Source organism: Lampetra planeri, chromosome 7 (assembly GCF_965212315.1).
Source record: "Lampetra planeri chromosome 7, kcLamPlan1.2.h2, whole genome shotgun sequence".
NCBI classification, from domain to species: Eukaryota; Metazoa; Chordata; class Hyperoartia; order Petromyzontiformes; family Petromyzontidae; genus Lampetra; species Lampetra planeri.
This window is the reverse complement of record NC_136113.1, coordinates 2259232-2282230: the sequence shown is the minus strand read 5'-3', so window position 1 is coordinate 2282230 and position 22999 is coordinate 2259232. Positions and strand designations below refer to the sequence as shown.

Here is a 22999-nt window from a genome sequence, read left to right as displayed (position 1 = left end):
GTCGAGTTTGCAGATGGGTAAACAAAATAAACTTGAACTCCTTTGAGGCCTGTGCCCTCCACCTCGTGCCTCCGCACTAAATAACGCTACTCTATCAGCGCTGCAATTGACGCATCCATGAGCGCATTCTGAAGTTCAAAGCTGCTGCATTTCGGTAGATAATAGATAATAGGCCGTGGCCCTATCACCGCGTAGCTACATTTCCGAGACTTGATTCTGAAAAGTCTAATCAGTGAATATTCTTGCTTTTCCCAATAGACTATTCGAGATGCGTGCAAACAGCGCTCAGTGAACTCCACTCCATGTTTTTTTTTGTCAAAAGCGTGTCAGCACTCATGTCCCGATGGTACAGGTAGGAACAACAGTTGCACACTGCCCACCAGGGATTATTTGTCTGTCGTGCATAGCCCCTCCCAAACATGTACGCTCCCGGATTGGTTGAAGTGCGTCACGTGTCGTGCACGAATGCGCTGTCCAACCAAGTTCCTACCTGCCCACTCCGAAGGAGCGTGTTTAATGTAGGGCATGTACCACGGTACTTTCTTAAACGTGCCAGCACGGGATGCTGTGATTGTTGCACAATTAATAAGACCCCACGATGGAAATTAAATGGAGAGTGGTGCGTGTCTCTGTTTTTCTAGGAGATTGTCCAACGGCCAAGTTTCACCTTCCAATACCGCAGGGATTCATTGCAAAAACGATAACTCCGCTCACCTGATCACATTAAGGTGACTGCGTGTGGGAGAGAGTTGATGGCATCCTGGACGTATAATAATGCAGAGCTGGCCGGCCGTGCTGGTCGCGCCACTGAGAGGCATGTGTCGTGAGCAAGGGATGCACTCAGTAATTTCTTGATGGTGTCAGAGCCAAAGAGAATCTAAAAAGGGCAGCCAAGGAGGCCACGGGGGTGGGTGCTGCTATCCTGCCGATGAGCTTTTAGCAGAAATTTATATTTCTAAGCCTTTTATTTAAATCAAATTTTAGGACATCGCAATCATCTCGTGGCGTGTTCGCTCCAAAGTTATCCACAGCGGCGAGGGGGACGGTGAGTTGTCTATTTGGTGGAATGCCCATATGGCAGGCAGCGAGATGAGACCACCGCCGTTCTATAAACTAACGGATATTAAAACAAAGACTTGTGTTCACGCTGCGATACAGAGACACTGTTGAGTGTAAACTGCGAACAGTGTGATGCAACGCAATCTATTTCTCTTCTGAGCAGCCCGTGGTAGTTGGCAAGGGCAGCACAGACACCATAGTGTGATGTTAACTCATTCCACTGAGCGCTCGCTCGTTAGGATCTCAGAGCATAGTCAGGCTGGTGCAGTGATACGCGAGTGTACGTGGTATACGTACCATGCACACAAGTGCACAGTCCATTAATCTTTGAGGATTCTATAGAGCGCTGCTTATGAAAGTAGGCCATTGTGTGCTTGGCGTGGTCGAGTTTTTTGGGGATCTCCTCCACTGGATGCAATTGCCAGACATCGCCCGAGTGGCGTTGCTTGGTTGGCATGGGCTCTGGTGCAACGGATTAACTGGGGCCCCCTGTCAAATCACCCCCCTCCCTCTCTTAAAAGCCTGGCCCCTGGGTCTCTCCTGCCCGTAGGCCCCGGTGCATTTTGCACCGCCTGCAAACCATGCACACCCGAGGAGCCACGTGACCGTACAGCCCCTCATTAACTGCTTATGGTGACAACAGAAAAGATGTTCCTATTGTCTGCTGCCAAGTTTGTCCCCGTGTGAAGCCCCGCCCGACAGCCTGGAGAATAACTCTCAATATTGCCGCAGCCAAATGCAGGCGATTCTCACATTTGCACGACACAGGCACACGATTGCCCGCTCTTGAGAATGATGTCACAGGAGCCTCATCAACTGCTTCACATCGGGCGTTATCCTTTATCATGCCACACGGCATAAGCAGAGGACTGTGGGATTAAACCCAACCGACCCCAACAAACCGTCGCCGAGTTGGCAAGCCCGATAGCCCCCAGGATATCTTGCCATGCCAGGTGCTCTCCGTGTAGCCTGCAGTGTCGTCGTGTTTTGTGTCCCCTGCTGTACTGAGTCAGTCGGGCGCCTTTTTTTTTTAAGCGTTGTCACCATGGCCAAAAGGTCTGTCAATTTCAACCTACTTTGTTTTTGCTGCGAATATCACGACAACTTTACAACTGTGTGCGTCGTTTGCGTGGACTTTGTCTATAATTACAATACGGTCAAGTACTTTATGCATGCCTTAATCGCGTATCTGCTTGAGAGAAAAAAAACTTCAGAGGTAATCCACACTATGTCACGAATAAGAGACAGGTTTATGTGCGTGGAGGGAACGCAATGTGTTGGCCATGGAAATCAGTGCTTGTGGGTATGAAACATGCACCGCGCAGCAGGTTATTTATTTACGCCACATCTATCCATCTACATGCAAATGCTATGAATCACATGATTATATAATCAGGCAACAGATACATCAGAGAGAGATACCGTCATAAATACTGGACCCCTCCATTTAGAGGACAGGCGTTGCGAAATGAGGCCCCGGAACGAGGCATCTCTGTGGGGCTGGGCTGTTTGCGCAGGGCATCGCTCTGCTGCTGGGGATCGTGCTCATGACACATTCATGCACAGCCACCTACTGGCAAAAACAGCTCAACTCATCGCAAAGGTCCACCCTTTCACTAACCCGGAGTAAAAAAAAAACTCCAGCATTCTCGCAGCAAAATGTAGGCAAAAAAATACAATGTGGGAAAACGGAGCAGTTAGAAACTCCTCGCTCATGCCATTGTTGGACGATGCAAATTAATCTTAAGTGCATGTACTTGTTACATTTTGCTCCGGATTTCATTCCGTTGTCTTGCTTAGCTCGCTCTAATTGTTTTTTTTTCCCCTCGAGTCGGCGCAGATCGCTCTTTCGTCCACACGTGCACAGAGAGAGAGAGAGAGATGCTGACCCTGATCAATCAGCAGCAACAGGGCAACGGAAGGCGGCGTCACCACTGCCATGCCACAGGACGAGGTGCAGCTCTTGGGGTCAGCTCAGGTGTGACACAATTGTGTGGCTCTTAATTTTCTTGATATTTGATGCCACCAAAAAGGGACGTGATGAGGCAATGGTACAATATGCTGAAGGAGGCATCCAAAGCGTAACATATTTCACAGAGACCCGTTCTCAATGCTGCCTATTACTCAACGCACACTCAATACAGACCTCTCCAAAGACCCCATGCTATGACTTTGTAGTGGGGATTCATCCGCAGATATAATCTAGTGTGAGGCAGTGGCGAATTGTCTCAAGCTCCCAAGACAAGCCTAATGGCTCATTGTAAGAGATACAACTTGGGGATGGGAATCAAAGAGCTCGCGAATGGTGGCAATTCCTCAACGGGATACTGTCGATGGAGTGTCATGTTCCATTTTGTATTGATAAAGATGACTCTGCTTGCAAGGCCCATTATTCATGCAGTGTAAAACCTATCAGCCTGCCTTCGAGTGCTCGTTCAGATACACGTCTGTGCTTAGAAATACATTACCCAGAAGCCAATTTACTGGGAGCTTATTTTCACTTATATTTGCGTCATTGTAGGTCGTAGGTGTGTGTTGTGTGAGCGACAACAAATCCCGTGTGCTGAACGTGTCTGGCTGCATGTCTTAAGACTGGGGCGTTGTTGTTGTTGTTGTTTGAACAAATTCTCACGTTTAAAGCAAAGCGACTCGCATTTGTTTTGAATGCTTGTTTCAAAATCCCAATTCAGAGCCGTGTAATTTTTTGCAAGGCATGGCTCTGTTCGCGGACTCGTTTCCCAAGTCGCCAATCACGTTGAGGAGTCGCAGGGAGCAAGGGGGTTCAACTCGGGAGGGTCGGCTAGGTTCTGCAGGTTAACGTGAACCCGCACGTAGAGTGCGTGCGTGCGTGCGTCCATTTGGCGAGGAATGCATCCCACACCCCCTCGTTAGAACCCGAGAGACGCGTGTACCGTGACATTACACAACGCAGGCCGGGTGCCGCCGCCGTCATCAATCACAGCGTTTCCACGTGGGGTGCGTGTGACGCGAGACAGAGTGCGCTTCTTGTAAGGAACAGAACAGCACGGACGCCTTCAATCCCACGTCCTGTGGCCAACGCGCAAGAGCCGCTTCCAAGACCTCCTCCTCAAAACGGAGCGAGCGCCAAAGTGTCTGCGGGCAAGCCACGGGCCCTGCTGATTGTGAGTCATTAAGAAATGTGACCTCCCTATCGCGAGCGAACCCCCCCACCCGACCCTCCCACCCTCCCACCGACCCGCTGGATATTTGATGATGGAAATGAGCGGTGTGGACCGGGCGAGAGCTGCATTTTTCACGCGCCATGTGGTCGCCGAGCATCTGTTCCGCCAGTGGTGGGGCCCCGAGCATCCGCGCCCCCTCGCCCGCACCCGCAGCCATCCCCTCTAATCCCTGCAATCTCATTTCTGATCATTATGAAAAGCAATTATGTTTTAATTTGGCAATTTATATTATGCCCTGAATTCATTACATGGGGTGGGTTTTTTTTTTTGCGTGTAAAATATTACATTTGCATAGTATATTTAAATTGTAAGTTAAATGATTTACAATTTAGGATTTCATTATTTTTCCCGAGAACTTTGCTGACACTTTGTTCTTATTATCAATTAGTCCCTTGAATTAACGCTCCCTGCAAGACCGTGACAGTGGCTTGCTGTTCACACGCGTTCGGGCCATCGCTCGATATAAAGGGCCCCCCCCCCCAGCAATGCCGCCTCCTTGGTGCCCCGGTTACTGACGGCACGGGCACACGGGTGCGGACAGGTGAGCTCTCACAACGCTGCCCACACCAGGAGCCACCTGCAGGCAGCGGCGGGTGGACGGCGATTTTTCACGCCCCAGGTTCGCTGACGGATGAAGGCAGGGGGCTGATGACTGGGTCCGTTAGTCAAAGGCTCCGCTCTGCATCATTGTCTGACCCGTGGCCTCCCGGTCCCCCACCACGCCCACGGCCAAGGTGCAGGGGCGCGTTAAATCACGGCCTCGTACAGCAGTGCCACATACATCGGGCGAGGGATTGGTTGAAAAAATAAACAACAACAACAAAAAACCCCAAACCAAAACATCAGGTTCCTTCGCTGAAGAGGCCTCCATGTGCGAGAGGAGATGCAGCCAGGTAGAGGGGACGGACCTGCGAGTTGGGGAACTGGAATGAAACTTGCACTGCCCTCGGAGCATCCCCAATGCCCAAAACCAGCATCCACTGTGCCAGGTCCACGCCTTTGGTTGGTTATGCTGATATTGCATTGTCATGGAAATTTCTGGTGAAAAAGTCCTCCCGATATTTGAATGGCGGAGGGGGACCACGTAACCACACCGATGTCCGCTTTCTTCCTAGGCGGTTGTGATCCCACCGGTTGTGTGCGTCAATCCAGCAAAATGTTGCGGTACTTTATCCCTGCCATGCTGCACATTACAGATAAGCAGAGCCAGTTCGCCCGCTCCATAAGTAAGATTTATCGAAGACACTGCTTTATCATGTTTGCTGCTTACAATCATGCGCTGGGTGGTAGTAGCTGACATGTAAAAACAAAAAGGAGAACAGCAGCATGGGTTGTGCTTGGTGACACTGCGATTGCAAGCGACGGCTGCCATGTGATCAAGAATGGAATGAGTAAGATGCCCGTCGCGGTCACTGCCTGGGTGCCAGGGCAGCGCGCCCCTTCCTCAAGACACGAGTCGTGCCCAGCTCAGACTCTTACTTTTTACCTTTTAACCAGGAAAGGCCCCACTGAGCTATATAGCTCTTTTTCAGAAGCGACCTGGCCACAAATGATACCTAAACGAAGTGGCTCATTACGTGGAAATATACAGCTGTCAAATACTCTAAACGCGTGTTTCTAAACGTGGAGGGAAAACTCGGAGAAACACCCATGCGACAACGGGGAGTAAGAAGATGCAGACTCCAGGTATACAGCAGGCGTCAGGATAGGGATCGAACCCACGACCTCCTTCATACCAGGCGAGGGAGTTAACATCTCGCTACCGTGGTGCAAGGTACTCCTAACACCGATGCATCTTCATCCCCATGCCACCCCTTCTGTCATTGTCAATGCAAACGTATTCATTTTCATTTCCTGCTCATTATATTCAGTTATTTTTCAAATATGCTCAACAAAATTCATGTTTTATAATTGTCTCATAGCCAATGGCACAGTCTTGACGAGATATTTAATTCCGTTTATTATTTCATCTATCATGCTTTCACGTCACGATTAAGAAGGCATCAGAATCATTTGGAAATAGAAATGTAGAATAATTCTGGGAGTGAATATAAGAGGTTTAAACAATACGGAGGCGTTCACGCAACTCCTGACTGCCCTGGCAGTGCTGCGGCGTGAGTGGAATGATGGCTGCAATGGGCCTGCGGAAAGTGCAGAATGGACACGTGGGAGGATCAAATCTGGCTGATAAAATTAACCAAGTCACTCCAGCTCCCCCCTAAAATGATAAGTGAGGTCAGCGTACTCTACAAGAGCCGTCCGCTGAGATTTTCCACACTCGGCTCTGGGGCTAAATGGAAGAGTGGTTCCATTAGCGCTCAATTTGGAAGGACATACCAGGTGCTGCAGAATCACAGGAAGAATGTATTAATATTTTTCTTTGGGCACGTTACAGGGGACGGCATTAACCTTAGCAGGCCTCAAGTTAATAGGGTGTGAAATCAGAGGCTCCATTTGAAGTGGCAGTGCCCTGCTGTGGCCACACTCATGCCCTGCCCTCCTGCGTCGAGCGCTGAGAAGACTCAAGGCACCTCCAGGTGACATGGGTGCACGGACTGAGCGCAGGGTGGCTTCGTTGGCGCCTCATCCTCGTACTACCACCGCGCCCACGCCTCGGTGCTCACTTTGTTTCGCACTGCCTCCTGCTGGGGTTTAAATCGCGTGAGTTAAGGTGCCGTACAGGAATCATAAATTAATGCAGGTTTTATTCAGCCTTGATAACTGTGCACTTTCATGGTGTACACTTTTTATACATGGCTCAAAAAAGATTTGCGTTGCGTTAATGAAAAAAAGAGTATAGATTGCAACATAGAAGCTGCTATATTTTATCCCATCAACCTGCATTTGAACAATTTAGAATGTATGTGAATAACTAGTCCTGGTTTAGCATATGATAGATACCTGCATTTTTATTCTTGGAACTGCCAAGTAGCTGGGCAGCGGTGGTGCACGCCTGTAATACAGCACTGTGGACTTGTGAAGCTGCCTTCCTGTGGGCGAGGTGCCCAACCATGGCTCACCAGGAGGTGGTACAGCAAATGTGGACTCCGTCTGTATGGGACAGAATGTTGCTCCCGAGCTCGCGTGGGTTTCAACAAGGTAAACACTGATTATAATTATTCTTTGGGTCTTTCGGTAAAGTCACGTAGATAGGTTACGATTAATGTATTTTTGCTTACTTTATTTTTATTAATCTGAACCTATCTACGTGACTTTACCGAAAGAACCAAAGAATATGAATTCCTGCAGTCACGAAAGCTTTAAGTCACTGATTATAATTGTACGATAACACCTTAATATATCGAGGACCTCAGACCTTGGGGGGACGGGTGAATTGGCGCCGGGTGCCCACGTGGCTTCTTTTCCTGCTAGTCTGTGATTCCTCGCGCCTCTGAGACGTTCTCTCTTTCTCTTCGAGAGCGAGCGAATGCTGTGCGCGTTACAAGTTGAAATTATTATACCATACCCTGCCACGAAACATGCCATGCCCTCTTCAGCCACAGATTGTACACCGATGATATGCTTTGTTGAAGCAAATAATGTGAAAATGTTCTCTTCCTTGCCCTAAAATATTGATGCCCATCAACATTAGAGCGTTTGAGAATCACTAATATATTAGTCACTAACACAGGGATGATTCAACTTTGTACGTACATAGGAGTATATGGCGTATACGCTTTGCATTTACGAAGCGATAACCCACGTGTCTGTCCTCGAGCAGGAAACCATCGTGCTGTTATATTTTTTTCTGTAATCAAACTGTGTGATCACTGAAACCGTAACAATAAAACATCATACTCTACGTGCATTGACACAGCACACGGTGATAAACTGTGCACACTGCATGTGTATGGGTCCTGTATATATAAGTGACTTCCTGATGTCGAGAAGAGGGGAAAAAAACCAGGTAGCAGAGAGAGCAGTAGATCACAGAAGGCAAAGACAATATTACACGAGACACGCATCAGTGCCTAGAAAATGGCTGCTCAGCATTTCACATGTCCTGTGATTTTAAAACTATTTTAACAGCAGCACAATAAAACATAAATTATCTACAACCCATCATGCCTGCCCCTGCCCCCTGCCATCATAAAACCATATGCCAAGCACTGCAAATTTGAGCGACGTTATGTGCATATAATATAACTGACTTTCTCCCCAGACATCAATTTGTCTGCGTAAATTTGAGGCACTGGTGGAGCCGCTTTGGGATGCGTGCACCGACGTCAGGAGGGAGCTCCTCCATCCATCATCTCGGCGCTTGGAGCACCGAGTGTTCCAACACCCCCCCCCCACACACGCGGCCACGCTTGCCTTGCGTGCACCAACCGACTCCGCACGTCTGCACGTTGCATTTCAGCTCGTGAGACCAAAGCATTTCACTTTTTTTGTCGCTTTCAGACGCGCTTCCGCGGCCGTCTGGACAGTTCTGCATTCCGATATTCGGAAGTCACTGGAGGAGCGATGCACTTTTAAATCGCCTAGATTAACAAACTCATTTCTTTATACTGTAACTGCTTTTTGTGTTTAGTTTGTTGTCCTTCCCCCTACGATTAGTACGGCTGACTGCGTACGGTACGAAATAAGTTCAACATACATACAACGTGTAAGAGGGCGCCATGGGCTCACAACTGCGCATTACATCAGCCACCCAACCCCGACTCCAATACAGCGACTTCTCTTACACAGTGGCCACGTTCACTGCGCATCCATCGTGTGCACGTGCAAACACTGGTTTCGTGAGAGCAATTGTATATTTAATGCGATTAAATTGTATTCAACGTGTGTATGTTACTTCATAATATGTATATTTAACATTTGCATAATGTGATATAAATTAAATGCATTGTTGGTCTATTAAAAAAGAAATACCTATTCACGTAATGGTTAATGGTGCAAGGGTCACAGTAATTAGCCCATGTTACAATGGCAAGCCCCACTCAGGGCCAGACCCATTAGGGCCCCACCGATTGGCAGGACAGGAGCAGAGCGGGCAGCACGCTGATGGAAATCGTGTCTTTATTCACCTGGGAAAAAGCTCTGCCACCCGTCAATTGCAATTTTGTGCTTGCAAATGCAAATTATTGAAATTACTCGCTTTGCTTGTATCAGTCTGGGATCCGTCGTTGGCCTCATTCTATCCATCAGCCAACCGGAGTGGCCCAGTACTGTGTGTGGGGGGGGGGGGGGCTCGATCTCGGCTCCATTGGGCTCATGGAGCTCGTGGAGCAGCTCACCTCTCAGCCACTCACGCCACTTGCTGGGAGTCCTTGGGATGTGTCTCTTTGGTGTCGGCGGGATATATGTCTGGTGTCAGTGAGACGTTGTAAGTTGGTGGGATTTATCTGCCTGTTATTTATGAGATGTCTGTTTATTAACAAGCCTGGTGTCAGTATGCTCAATATTAATTGTATCTTTGGGACTGTTTTTTTCTGGTGTTTTTTTTGTATCAGTGGCACATGTCTGATGGCAGGGCATGGTGTGTCTGGCGTTTGTTTGATGTCACGAGGCTGTGGAAGTGTCTGGTGTCTGGTTTTCTGTGATTGTTACAGCCTTTAAAGGGAAGGATTCTGTTTATGGGTATCCTCAAATGTACTGGTGGTGTTGACACTGCAAAGGGATTCCCACATGGCCACAACTTCGATAAAAGAGCTCAAAATATAACTGTTATCGGAAAAGGGTGTTTCTCAGCACGAAATAATAATAAAACATGAGTGCCGTAAGTTAATTTTATCTCATGGATCAATGCTTGCCAGCCTGATGGAACTAAATAATCTTTCACTGAATACTTTGTGTTATCCACAATCCACACCAACAAAGCAAAAGATAGTATACAACTCCGCAAGGCACCACCAGGTGTGCAGACGCATCGGCAGCCTCCACCTACTCGGAGACACCTCCGGGCAAAGGCAGCCAATCAACTCTTCAAATCCACTCTAGATTTGAAGTTTCGTGACTGCAAGGATCCATATTCTTTGGTTCTTTCGGTAAAGTCATGGAGGTGAAAAAAGAAAAAAATGTATATATTTATTTATAAATTTATTTGTAAATAAATGTATTTACTTTTTTCTTCTTGGATCTTTCGGTAAAGTCACGTAGAAGGGAAGTAATAAAATAATAAAAATAAAACATAATAAAATAATTCTCACGACGTTTCGGCCACAACGCAAGCAGTCGTCTTCAGGTGGAGAACAGGTCTGTCAAGTAGACAGTCTGAATGTCACGCTCCAGGCTTGGAGCGACTATTTATGTTTTATTTTTATTATTTAATTACTTCCCTTCTACGTGACTTTACCGAAAGAACCAAGAAGATGAATCCCTACAGTCACGAAAGCTTTAAATCGCAATGTATTTACTTTTTTTTTAATTTGTTCACCTACGTGACTTTACCGAAAGAACCAAAGAATACAGCCAATCAAGCCACTCCTGCAGGCGTTGTTGCTCCTGCAATCAACACGGTTATTGAACCCGTATTTGGCTGTTACAAAGCTGAATTGTCCATGATTCATTATGCGGTCTTGTGTGTTAATGTCCCTTTGTGATAATGCCGAATATTGTTTGCTATGCTGTGCTTTAACACTGCCACAGCAGCGGCAACAACACAAATTCAGAGCTTGGCTTACAAACCGAATTACATCAAGGCACTGCCAATAAAGTCAAATAGAACCTTGGCATTTCGCACACACCACCATAGGTTCACATACAAATTCAGGCAAAGCAAAGCGAATGATTTATCTTTGCCCTGTAGAGGCCAGAACGCCGTGTTATTGCAACCACCTCCCATAAAACCATACACAGGAAAACACAATGCACAATTAATAACACGCAACACAGAATACGCAATGGAGCAATGTGCAATGAATGACAAGAACATTCTACCTGAGGCAATCTACTGTTTGGCCTCCGTTCACCGGGTTTCCAATACTTATGGGGAAGGAAAAATACCCCATTCTCATCGCAATGTAGTTCGTGCACATTGATTTAGACAAGGCTAAGGGGGAAAGCCCCAATAAGGCGGGGGGGGGGGGCAGATTCGAGAACGGACGATTTCGTATTGCACCAAGCCCGACCAACGAGACCCGGAACCTAAAAACCCGGACCGCGTTTCCCCCTTGTGGCGTTTCCCGTCTCTCCCCGCGCACCGTACCCCTCACTTCCGGAAACATGGCCGTCTCCACGAGCACGAGGAGCGGAGTTGGGAACGATCCACGAGGTGAGGGAGAGAGAGACGAGAGAGAGAGGTGACGAGGTGGGAGAGAGGAGGCGGGGTGGGGTGGGGGGGAGGAGACGAGGTGAGGGAGAGGAGACGGGGTGAGGAAGAGAGAGACGAGGTGGGGGGGAGAGGGTGAGGTGGGGGGGGAGAGGGTGAGGTGAGGAAGAGAGAGACGAGGTGGGGGGGGAGCGGGTGAGGTGGGGGGGGAGAGGGTGAGGTGGGGGGGAGAGGGTGAGGTGGGGGGGGAGAGGGTGAGGTGGGGGGGGAGAGGGTGAGGTGGGGGGGAGAGGGTGAGGTGGGGGGGAGACGGTGAGGTGGGGGGGAGACGGTGAGGTGGGGGGGAGACGGTGAGGTGGGGGGGAGACGGTGAGGTGGGGGGGGAGACGGTGAGGTGGGGGGGGAGACGGTGAGGTGGGGGGGAGACGGTGAGGTGGGGGGGGAGACGGTGAGGTGGGGGGGAGACGGTGAGGTGGGGGGGAGACGGTGAGGTGGGGGGGAGACGGTGAGGTGGGGGGGAGACGAGGTGGGGGAGACGGAGGAGGTGGGGGAGACGGAGGAGGTGGGGTGGGGGGGAGACGAGGTGAGGGAGACGAGGTGGGGGGGAGGAGACGAGGTGAGGGAGACGAGGTGGTGGGGGAGGAGACGAGGTGGGGGGAGGAGACGAGGTGGGGGGAGGAGACGAGGTGGGGGGAGGAGACGAGGTGGGGGGAGGAGACGAGGTGGGGGGAGGAGACGAGGTGGGGGGAGGAGACGAGGTGGGGGGAGGAGACGAGGTGGGGGGAGGAGACGAGGTGGGGGGAGGAGACGAGGTGGGGGGAGGAGACGAGGTGGGGGGAGGAGACGAGGTGGGGGGAGGAGACGAGGTGGGGGGAGGAGACGAGGTGGGGGGAGGAGACGAGGTGGGGGGAGGAGACGAGGTGGGGGGAGGAGACGAGGTGGGGGAGACGAGGTGGGGGAGACGAGGTGAGGGAGACGAGGTGGGGGAGACGAGGTGGGGGAGACGAGGTGGTGGGGGAGGAGACGAGGTGAGGGAGACGAGGTGGGGGAGACGAGGTGGGGGATGTAGAGTCGACAATATGGAGGAGGGAGAGGAGTACGAGATGTGTGGGATTGAGAGAATGTGAGGTGTGGGTAGAAAACAAATGAGGGGATGAATGCCGATGTGCTCAAAAGAGGTGGGCGAGGGCTACAGGGGGAGAGGGGCGGGTGATCGAAGAGGTGAGAAGACGCGAGGTGAGCGTTGGGGAAAGCGAAACATCTTCATCGGGATGTTCCGCGCTCGACACGTAGCTGAGTTGGGGTCCTCTGTTGCTTCTCACTCCCGCTACGGGGCCGGGGGCGTGATGAGGCGATCGAGCCCGTCCTCCTCCCCTAGACACGAACAATGCGGACGGCGCACCACGGGCGCTCTTGGCATTGCCGTGTGGTTGTTCGTCCAATGGGTGGCGCCATTCGTCAACGATTGCAGTAGCAGCGCGCCGTTCCAGTGTTAACGTTTGTCTTGTGAATGCAGAACCCAAGCCGTGCAGCCCTGACCACCAGGAGGAGGATCATGAGGAGCTGGACCAGGAGGAGAAGGTGGACCAGGAGGAGAAGGTGGACCAAGAGGAACTGGATGCAGCCTCGGACGCTGGGAGCGACGCCGAGGACGCTGGGGATGCAGACGCAAGTGATAATGAAGATGAGAGCAACGATTTGGAAACAACTGACGATGGGCCCTCTGGCTGGGCTGATGCTATGGCCAAGATCCTGAACAAGAAAATACCTCAAAGTAAACCAGCTATTCTCGTGAAAAGCAAAGACATTGAAAAGGCAAAGGAAGAGGAAAAGGAGCAGCGAGAAAAGCTGAGAAAACAGGTAACGGGTTTTTATCTTTTTAACCGATATTGGAATGAATTGGTTACATTTGCCCTTTGTTTTTACCCAGACAAATTCAACAAGTTAGCTTTCTATAAATGTCACGGTTGATATTCCATCAATGCAATGTTTTCTTTATTTCTAAGCAGGTGGAAACTCATTAGCGTAAAATGAAACGGCAGTGGTCATTTAACGTCTTTTGCAGATTGAAAAGCAGCAGCAGTGGGAGGAGATGTGCCGGATGAAGCCCGACGCCACCAAGGACCGCGACCGAGAGCGCAATCTGCAGAGAGTGGCCACCAGGTGTGCAGGCGCATCGGCAGCCGCCTCCTCGCAGACACCTCCGGGCAAAGGCAGCCAATCAATTCTAGATTTGAAGCTTTCGTGACTGCAAGGATCCATATTCTTTGGTTCTTTCGGTAAAGTCACGTAGGTAAAAAAATGTAACATTAATACAGCATACAGCAAGCGTGCTGTGACGGTTCCACCTGAAGACGGAAGCTTGTGTTGCCTCCGAAACGTCGTGATTTTTATTTAATTTGTATCTTATTTTACTTTTATTAATTTAAAATTTTTTACCTACGTGACTTTACCGAAAAAACCTAAGATTATTTTTTGTTAAATAAATACAAGTATTTTTTTTATTTTATTTTTTCACCTACGTAACTTTACCGAAAGAACCAAAGAATACAGCCAATAAAGTCACTCCTGCAGGCTGTGTTACTCCCGCAAGCCGCTTTCTTCGAGAGGCCTACGTTTATCTGCTGTTGAACTGTGGGCGAAGTCGTTATCGTCATTTTGTTGTGCAGAAACAAAATGACAAGTGCCTCCCCAGGTTAATTTGGGTTTGTCTCAGGAATGCAAAGGAAGCTTTGTATGTTAAAATGAGCATATTTCAAGTTCATAAATGTGTTTTTGTTCTGAAGCATGCTTTTCGCAATTAAGGATTGATTTAATAGCATATGTAGTGTGAAGTGTGCTTGTGGTTAACCTGTTCTTATATAGAGGTCAGATTGTACTCATTGACTTAGGGCCCTTTGTATACATGCGTGACATATAATCCTGTATTCATAAAGTATATAGTAATCAGTTGTTCAACTCAAGGAGGTTGAAGACAAACACAGCATTTGTTAAATGTGAGCAACAGGATTCCTGCAAGTACTTGTATGTGAAGCTGGTGTGGGATATGTACTGTATGTTATAGATGATGACTAATAAGATACATTTCAGTGACTTGGCATCCACTCTTGTGGCAGGGATTTGTTTGGGGTCTATTTTGCTTACAAAACACTACTCTGACCCTTGTGACCTCTTCCACCGTGCCTCACGACAAGGAGAAACGAATCACCCCCCCCCCCCCCTTAGCTAGCCATTATTGCTTTGGAAACTGGTCCACGATTGGCTGTGATGCTGTGCAGTGGGTGGGACGATGATATGGTGATCGGCTGGATTGGAGTAGAAGCAGCTGTACAAACACAACAGCCTTCGATGGTTCAATGGCTCACTTTTCTTGGGCATTCAGGTTCACGTGAAATATTGGTCAGAAACCTGAAAGGTTTTCCCAATGTATGCAGAAACTCTCTGACCAGCGCACGGTATGGTCCTGTTTGCATGGAATGCCACGCTAGCCACGCCGCCAAGTAGCCACGGTGAGCCCCGGTCTTCCAGGCACGCAGTCATCATGTGCTCACCCGACAAGGCCAAGTGGTCCCGACAGGCTCCTCGAGACGTAACATGAATCTTTTGAAAGCAGTGCCCATTTGGTTGTATGTCCAATCAATATAAAAGAGCGGGGCATAATAGGTGTGTTAGTTTTGGTTGTTAAATGGGGCCACTTGCAGTTTCAGATGTTGTGGACAGTACATTTTTACAATCTGTTACGTAACAATGAGATGGAAAAAAAAATGGAAAAATGTCGGGATTTCTTGAAGCTGGTTTTGGTATGTTTCAAGTAAATATAAAATACTTTGTGGAAAATGTAGCACACGTGGGGGTGGGCACAGCGTTGGGGCCTGCTGCCCACCACAGTCGGCAGGTTTCCTCAGCTTTTTTTAAACGTTTAACCAAAGGGACTTTTCATGGAACTCATATTGAATACTGTACTTTGCTTGAGGTATCATTACTGCAATGCAGCTTCAGATATTTCTGTAATGGTATATACTGTTGTCGTTCATGAATTAATACGGCATTTTTAAAAAGTATGCAGGAAAGATTAATAATGTATAACTGCACTGATATTAGGAGTGCAAACATTTTTCCACAATTTATCTGAGCAATGCTCTGGTTCCCATCAACCCCTCCGCATCTCGAAGGTGTCCTGCTTTTCTTTGAGAACGCCATCAGCATTCGGCGCGGGACCTTCCGCGAAGTGAAATGAATGCGATTCATCTCTGAAACGTTGCGCCGACCGCAGTAGCCGTAGCTGAGCTCTTGGATGCATCATCATCATCACTCTGAACAAAATGCTTAAGAGATGTGTCACTGTGAAAAGCTGGGAATCTTTCAATCTTTTTTTCAGCACGGATGATAATAATAATAATAGTGGCGATGTGGTAACGATGACGCACTTGTTTGTCCCGTGCTGTATCAGGGGCGTGGTGACGCTCTTCAATGCTGTGCGAAAACACCAAAAGGGAATGGGGAAAAAAGTGAAAGAAGCCGGCGGTCTTGAGCGCAAGAGAGCCAAGGTGCTCTCCTCCGTCACCAAGAAGGACTTCATCAGCATGCTGCGGGGCGAGGAGGACGCGACACTTACACGCACGGGCCCCGGCCGCACAGCCCCACAGGTAAGGGCCCTGATCTCCATGAGCATGGGGCACCCAGAGGCAGCCTCTGCTCCCACCTCCACCTCCCGCTCCTTCCATCGGCCTGGCCAACATACGCAAAGGCAAGGAAAGCAGCCCCGTAGACTAAATAATGCAAGTTAAAAATGTGCTCTCGTTGCAGTGGTGCTCTCTATGGAATATTTGTGGTTGTTTAAAAAAAAAGGAAGGGAACAAAATATGAGACGCTCGGAATTAAACGCTGGCCACCAGTGTCGGAGAAGAAAGGTTCATTCGCTCCCTGGAGGCACCAGGAGCACTGTCACGTGTTCAGATGATGGGGTGTCCCGTGTTGGGTGTAGTTTGGTGTACACCAGGACCCTTGGTGACAAGGTTGGGTGGCTGAACGAGATGATGTTCTACTGTTCATGAGAATCGGGCTTCGTTTGGGGGAGTCTGGTTTGAGTTTTCTGTCAATACCCCACTCCTCCTACCCATGCTTAGTGCTTCAGAGGCGCGGTGTCTTTTGTTTTGCGGAGGAGGGAACATATCATGTAACGGGTTTCAAGACAAAACATCTATACATCATCTGCGGTGTGACACTATAAACCAAATGGTATTTATTAGAGACGCATAAAGGAATAATACAAACCGTAAGGAGGCAGTGACAACATGTATGCTTGAGTAACATTTCGTGATTAAAACACAACTTACAACTATGCGGCGGACTGGGCTTGTGCAGCGCCCGAGAGTGCTCGCACCGCTGGGTCACACGCTGCCTGTGAGTGAGCTCCGCTGTGGGGGGGCTTCGAGAGACCGTGTCGTGTTTAGTCGCTGTAGCTGCACGTGCCGCTGGGTACGTGAGCAAACTGCGACTTTTACACTTGCAGCGAAATGCAGAAATTATTGGGACTTGGCAATTTTTATGAATGCTTGAGCTGTGTTTGCTTGCTTGCAAGCAGATTAAAACATTAACATAAGTACATTCATCTGCTGCAGCCAAACATAGCCCATGGCCAGCCTGGAATTTGCACTATTCAACCTCAGCTCTGGGAACTGGGAGTTGGTTAAATATAGTAACCTAACCATTCAGGACAATAAATCCTGCCCTTTTCTAATGATAACTAGAGACCAAAACAAAATGTCTTACGCTCGGGGTGTGCTTAAAGGAAAATAATCAAATACGAAATAAACGCCTGAGATTAACACTGGAGACATACTGTCACCACTGTGGTCAACACAGGAAGTGGAGGTTTGTGTTCAGTGGTTTACGCTTTTAATGGCAATCATTCTTTAAGTCACATTTCACAACAAAGTCAAGTAGAGTTACATTACACGGGTTTCCTCCAGAGTGGGCTGCTGTTAAAGAACCTCTTGAAACAAACAAGGATGGAGCCTCACTGCACAGTCATCCTGGGTGAGCCCGGCTCTGTCTGATGTTCAAGCCGTGTTTGATTTGACGGTCGGCCGGCGCTTTCATCGGAGGCAACCGCAGGGCTGTGGAGCTTAACAGAGGCTGTAATCATGTCTGTGATGAAGAGGGCTGCGGGGGACAGCGTAGGTGGGTGGCTTCTGATTTATGGTTGTAGAGGTTGGCTCTTGTAGACAAACCCCACCCAGGGCCTCCCCCAGCCTGCTGCTACTTCCATTGAGTGCTGGCGCCGGAAGGGAAGCTGCCCTGCACCTCACCCAGCGAGCTCTCGTCACCCATCGTGCTGCTTCACGTTCCTCGCATTTCGAGTGCATTTGGCTTCCAAGGAAGCACAGTGCAGGCAACTCGAGGGTGCGCGGCTCTTGATGGTGACCAGCAGCAGCTGCTGCGGGGCCGCCTTGGCCTCAGCCGCAGTGCTGCCCACACGCTGAGGCATGAAGCCACGGACTTTGCTCAATGAGAGCCAATAAAAACATTTCGCGACTGATTTTATTTCAGCATAAAGTAATGCAGCGTGTCCAGAAATGGGGTGAAACCACCTCTTCCGCCAGTCTCCGAGAAGCCTACGTCACGGCTTGACATCCTCTCCTCGTGCGAGTCGGCACTTTTTTGAGTCTTGAGTTGAGGATGGAGGTGACCGTGCGGGGGGGGGGGGTTGGTCGCCTACGCACGGTGCTGCGATTCGCACATGGGACCACATTTGTCACTGAGGTTGCCGAGAAACACTTAGGAGGTATCTGCCGGCTTATTCTGGCTGTTTAGGCTCCGCCTGGGTAGAAAGTCCCCCTGGGTGGGTGGGTGGATGCATGCATCCAGCCGACGATTCATTCCAGAAATAGTTTGGAATTATTAGAACCCAAATTTGGTTACATTTTTTTAATGTAATAAATTATCATATTTATTCAAAAGCGTTCCTGGGTTAAGACACTTTTCAGGCAGACCGTGCATTGGGACCTTTTGGTGAAATTTTAAGGAGTGTTTTACAAAGAGATTACGAGAGTGCCTGGATAGAATCCACACGAGCAAAGACAATATTCAAAGATCTCCACAGACTGGTTCACAATCCCACCTGCTGTACTGCCATCTATTGGCCACCTTGCAGTCTAGTGGGTTTAACAAATCAATACAATCCATGAACTTTTGCCTCCATAGAATTGGATCACTAGAATATCTCACGATGTCTGGTAATATGAATAATGCTACATGGTAAATGTATTTGCTAAATCGAATTTTGCCATATTTCTGCAGTCTTAATAGAAAACGAAGCGCTGACAGAACTGATGTTAACATAAACCAAACATGTTGGCTATTGCGCTAACAATCAATTACTATTTGTGTGTGAAAAATGAGGAGAGCAAAGTTTCAATAGGCTGTGAGAGCGTGCTGTGTTTACACTCAGAAGGGGGTGAGCAGACACGCATGTATGTCTTTATTATTCTCCACAAGAGATCAGCAGAATGAAAGAGAAACAAAATAGTTGGAAAGATTTGAGTTTTGCTTTCTTTACACAGAGGGGTTTTTGAGCCGAGCAGCCCCGGCCCCGTTTCCCTGGAGGAGCTGGGCTGGCATCTCGGTGGGCTGTGATCAAATATTTGTGCAAACGGAGTTTGAAAGGCTCGCCTGTGCCGTGGCTGGGTCGCAGATGGGAGTGATTACCGGCTGGAGGGCTGCCAAGAGCCGCGCACCCCCTCCCGGACTTGCACCGCCCACACAAGCCTGCCCTCCTAGCACACACACACAAGCCTGCCCTCCTAGCACACACACGCAAACCTGCCATCCTAGCACACACACACACAAGCCTGCCCTCCTAGCACACACGCCTGCCCTCCTAGCACACACACACACAAACCTGCCCTCCTAGCACACACACACACACACAAGCCTGCCCTCCTAGCACACACACACACAAACCTGCCCTCCTAGCACACACACACACAAACCTGCCCTCCTAGCACACACACACAAACCTGCCCTCCTAGCACACACACACACAAGCCTGCCCTCCTAGCACACACACACACAAACCTGCCCTCCTAGCACACACACACACAAGCCTGCCCTCCGAGCACACACACGCCTGCCCTCCTAGCACACACACACAAACCTGCCCTCCTAGCACACACACACAAGCCTGCCCTCCTAGCACACACACACAAACCTGCCCTCCTAGCACACACACACACACAAGCCTGCCCTCCTAGCACACACACACAAACCTGCCCTCCTAGCACACATATACACACACACAAGCCTGCCCTCCTAGCACACACACACACAAGCCTGCCCTCCTAGCACACACACACAAACCTGCCCTCCTAGCACACATATACACACACACAAGCCTGCCCTCCTAGCACACACACACAAACCTGCCCTCCTAGCACACATATACACACACACAAACCTGCCCTCCTAGCACACACACACACAAACCTGCCCTCCTAGCACACACACACAAACCTGCCCTCCTAGCACACACACGCACAAACCTGCCCTCCTAGCACACACACACACAAACCTGCCCTCCTAGCACACACACACAAGCCTGCCCTCCTAGCACACACACACACAAGCCTGCCCTCCTAGCACACACACACAAGCCTGCCCTCCTAGCACGCACACACACAAGCCTGCCCTCCTAGCACACACACACACACAAACCTGCCCTCCTAGCACACACACACACACAAGCCTGCCCTCCTAGCACACACACACACACACAAACCTGCCCTCCTAGCACACACACACAAACCTGCCCTCCTAGCACACACACACAAACCTGCCCTCCTAGCACGCACACACACAAGCCTGCCCTCCTAGCACGCACACACACAAGCCTGCCCTCCTAGCACACACACACAAGCCTGCCCTCCTAGCACACACACACAAACCTGCCCTCCTAGCACACACACACACACAAGCCTGCCCTCCTAGCACACACACACACACAAGCCTGCCCTCCTAGCACACACACACAAACAAGCCTGCCCTCCTAGCACACACACACAAGCCTGCCCACCTAGCACACACACACACACACAAGCCTGCCCTCCTAGCACACACACACAAGCCTGCCCTCCTAGCACACGCACACACACAAGCCTGCCCTCCTAGCACACACACACAAACCTGCCCTCCTAGCACACACACCCACACAAGCCTGCCCTCCTAGCACACACACACAAGCCTGCCCTCCTAGCACACACACACACACAAGCCTGCCCTCCTAGCACACACACACAAGCCTGCCCTCCTAGCACACACACACACAAGCCTACCCTCCTAGCACACACACACACACAAGCCTGCCCTCCTAGCACACACACACACAAACCTGCCCTCCTAGCACACACACACACAAGCCTGCCCTCCTAGCACACACACACACAAGCCTGCCCTCCTAGCACACACACACACAAGCCTGCCCTCCTAGCACACACACACAAGCCTGCCCTCCTAGCACACACACACACAAACCTGCCCTCCTAGCACACACACACAGAAGCCTGCCCTCCTAGCACACACACACACACAAACCTGCCCTCCTAGCACACACACACACAAGCCTGCCCTCCTAGCACACGCACACACACAAGCCTGCCCTCCTAGCACACACACACAAGCCTGCCCTCCTAGCACACACACACACATACAAACCTGCCCTCCTAGCACACACACACACAAGCCTGCCCTCCTAGCACACACACACACACAAGCCTACCCTCCTAGCACACACACACACACAAACCTGCCCTCCTAGCACACGCACACAAGACTCGCCTCTCCACGCACACACCCACGCAGGAGGCTGCCCTCTCGATAACACGCACACACACAGGAAGCTTCCCTTCCCAAACACCTACACAAAGGAGGCTGCCCTTTACACACATGCAGCTGCCCTGTACAGACACATGGGGCTGCCCCGATCGCCCTGAGCTGCCAATCGGTGGCGAGTGTAAGTCACGAGGTGGTGGGAGTCAGAAAGTCCCGTTAAAAGCGATGGTGCGGAGGCTGCATCAGCAGTCGGAGCACTTCCAAATAAATGGTGGGCAAATTTTTAGTGGCAAAAGTTTACTCCCTTTACTCTTGTATGTGCTCACTCCTGAGACTGAGCTTGTGTAGCTTTAATATTCAAGGGAATGATATCTTCAGACTGAACCATACAAGTCAACACTGGCATTTACAGTTTAACATGAAACAGGTAGTCCTCAGGTATTTTTAATTTAACTGGAAAATCTTGGTGGAGCCGCCCACGTGCTTGCAGACAGGGGATGAGCCAGACCATTGGGCACACAACCCCCGCAGTTGCAGCACTGACTTAAACGCGCCGGCCGGCCGACTGGCGGGGCAGGCGGCAGCCGCAGCCGGAAAAGCTGTGGGCCGGTGTTTGCCCTGGGTGAGCAGAGCATGGCCCCGTCGCACAGGCGACATTCCCTCGTGCACAATGCGGCTGCTGTGCCCTGCCCTGCCCATGGACCTGACCTCGCTGTCACTTAATTGAGCAAATGTGTTCCTTCCCCAGCGGGATTGGTTCGCGGCTGCTGTGGTTGCTGGTGCTGTGGCCGCTGTGGCCGTTGCGGTTGCTGCTGTCAAATCAATATTGGTTTTATCTGGGCCGGTGACGAGGCAGCGGTGTGCGATGAAATTCAACACATCCACGTTAGGAAGGGCGGCACCAAACTATTCATTTTCTCTTTAGGCAAAGAAAACATTAAAAAAGGAGAGGTTTATACTGCGATTAGGGGCGCTTATTTCGCAGGCACCGTTCAATGCAGCAGACGCATTCATACATTTCGGCAAGCTGCACAAAATTGTCAGAACTGCAATCTGTGCAGTAATAAAAATGTCCAAGCAATGTTTTCACTTTTTGGTTTAAACTTCCGTTCAGTTTTATGGGCATGGGGGGGTTTCGATTTTTGTGACATCGTAAAATGGAACACGGGTGAGCATTCACATCTCTTATGTCGTAGCTTTCTTCAGGTGGACATGGGCCAGTTAGGTACCTTGCCTGTTGGTCTAAAAGACACATCAATTTCCCCAACAGAGGCACACGGTTTTAAGTGTGGACTTGTGCTTGTGTGTGCTTGTGTGTGCTTGTGTGGCATGATCAGGCGGGTGAGCAGAGCGGGCCATCGTGGAACATCCTGCGAGAAGACTTCATGATGGGAGCCAAAATGAAAGACTGGGACAAGGAGAGCGTCAGCTCGGCGAGTGGAGGAGACGGGGAACCGATGGACGAGCTTGACAGCGACTCGGACTAGTGCGCACGGGGCCACGCTCGCGCACCCCAACCCACATCGTACGGCACTGCGAGATCTGCAATTCCTGCATCTACTTCATACCTGCGCAACAGTGTCTAACGGCCGTGTTTTAAAATACTGACAGTCGACACATTTCGCATTTCGGTTGGGTCTACCATGTTTCCCAGTTCTGTGTATATAAACAAAAAATAAACATTTTTGAGACATTTTCA

General features: G+C 49.9%; 1 protein-coding gene across 1 annotated transcript; it reads left to right on the top strand.

Annotated features, from left to right (window-relative positions):
• The first annotated feature begins 11361 nt into the window (after positions 1–11361).
• RRP15 (ribosomal RNA processing 15 homolog) lies at positions 11362–22999 on the top strand. Its single transcript, XM_078595940.1, has 5 exons — positions 11362–11475; positions 12989–13332; positions 13538–13635; positions 15923–16118; positions 22638–22999. Exons 1-5 carry the CDS (start codon positions 11427–11429, stop codon positions 22785–22787), a joined length of 837 nt encoding a protein of 278 aa, XP_078452066.1. The 5' UTR covers positions 11362–11426; the 3' UTR covers positions 22788–22999.

What these genes read in the sequence shown, in the direction of transcription:
- RRP15 (XM_078595940.1), top strand. Translation starts at nt 11,427, where the DNA reads ATGGCCGTCTCCACGAGCACGAGGAGCGGAGTTGGGAACGATCCACGA. An exon ending in AGTTGGGAACGATCCACGAG is followed by an intron (nt 11,476 to 12,988) that starts GTGAGGGAGAGA and finishes TTGTGAATGCAG; the next exon opens with AACCCAAGCCGTGCAGCCCT. An exon ending in CCGGCCGCACAGCCCCACAG is followed by an intron (nt 16,119 to 22,637) that starts GTAAGGGCCCTG and finishes TGGCATGATCAG; the next exon opens with GCGGGTGAGCAGAGCGGGCC.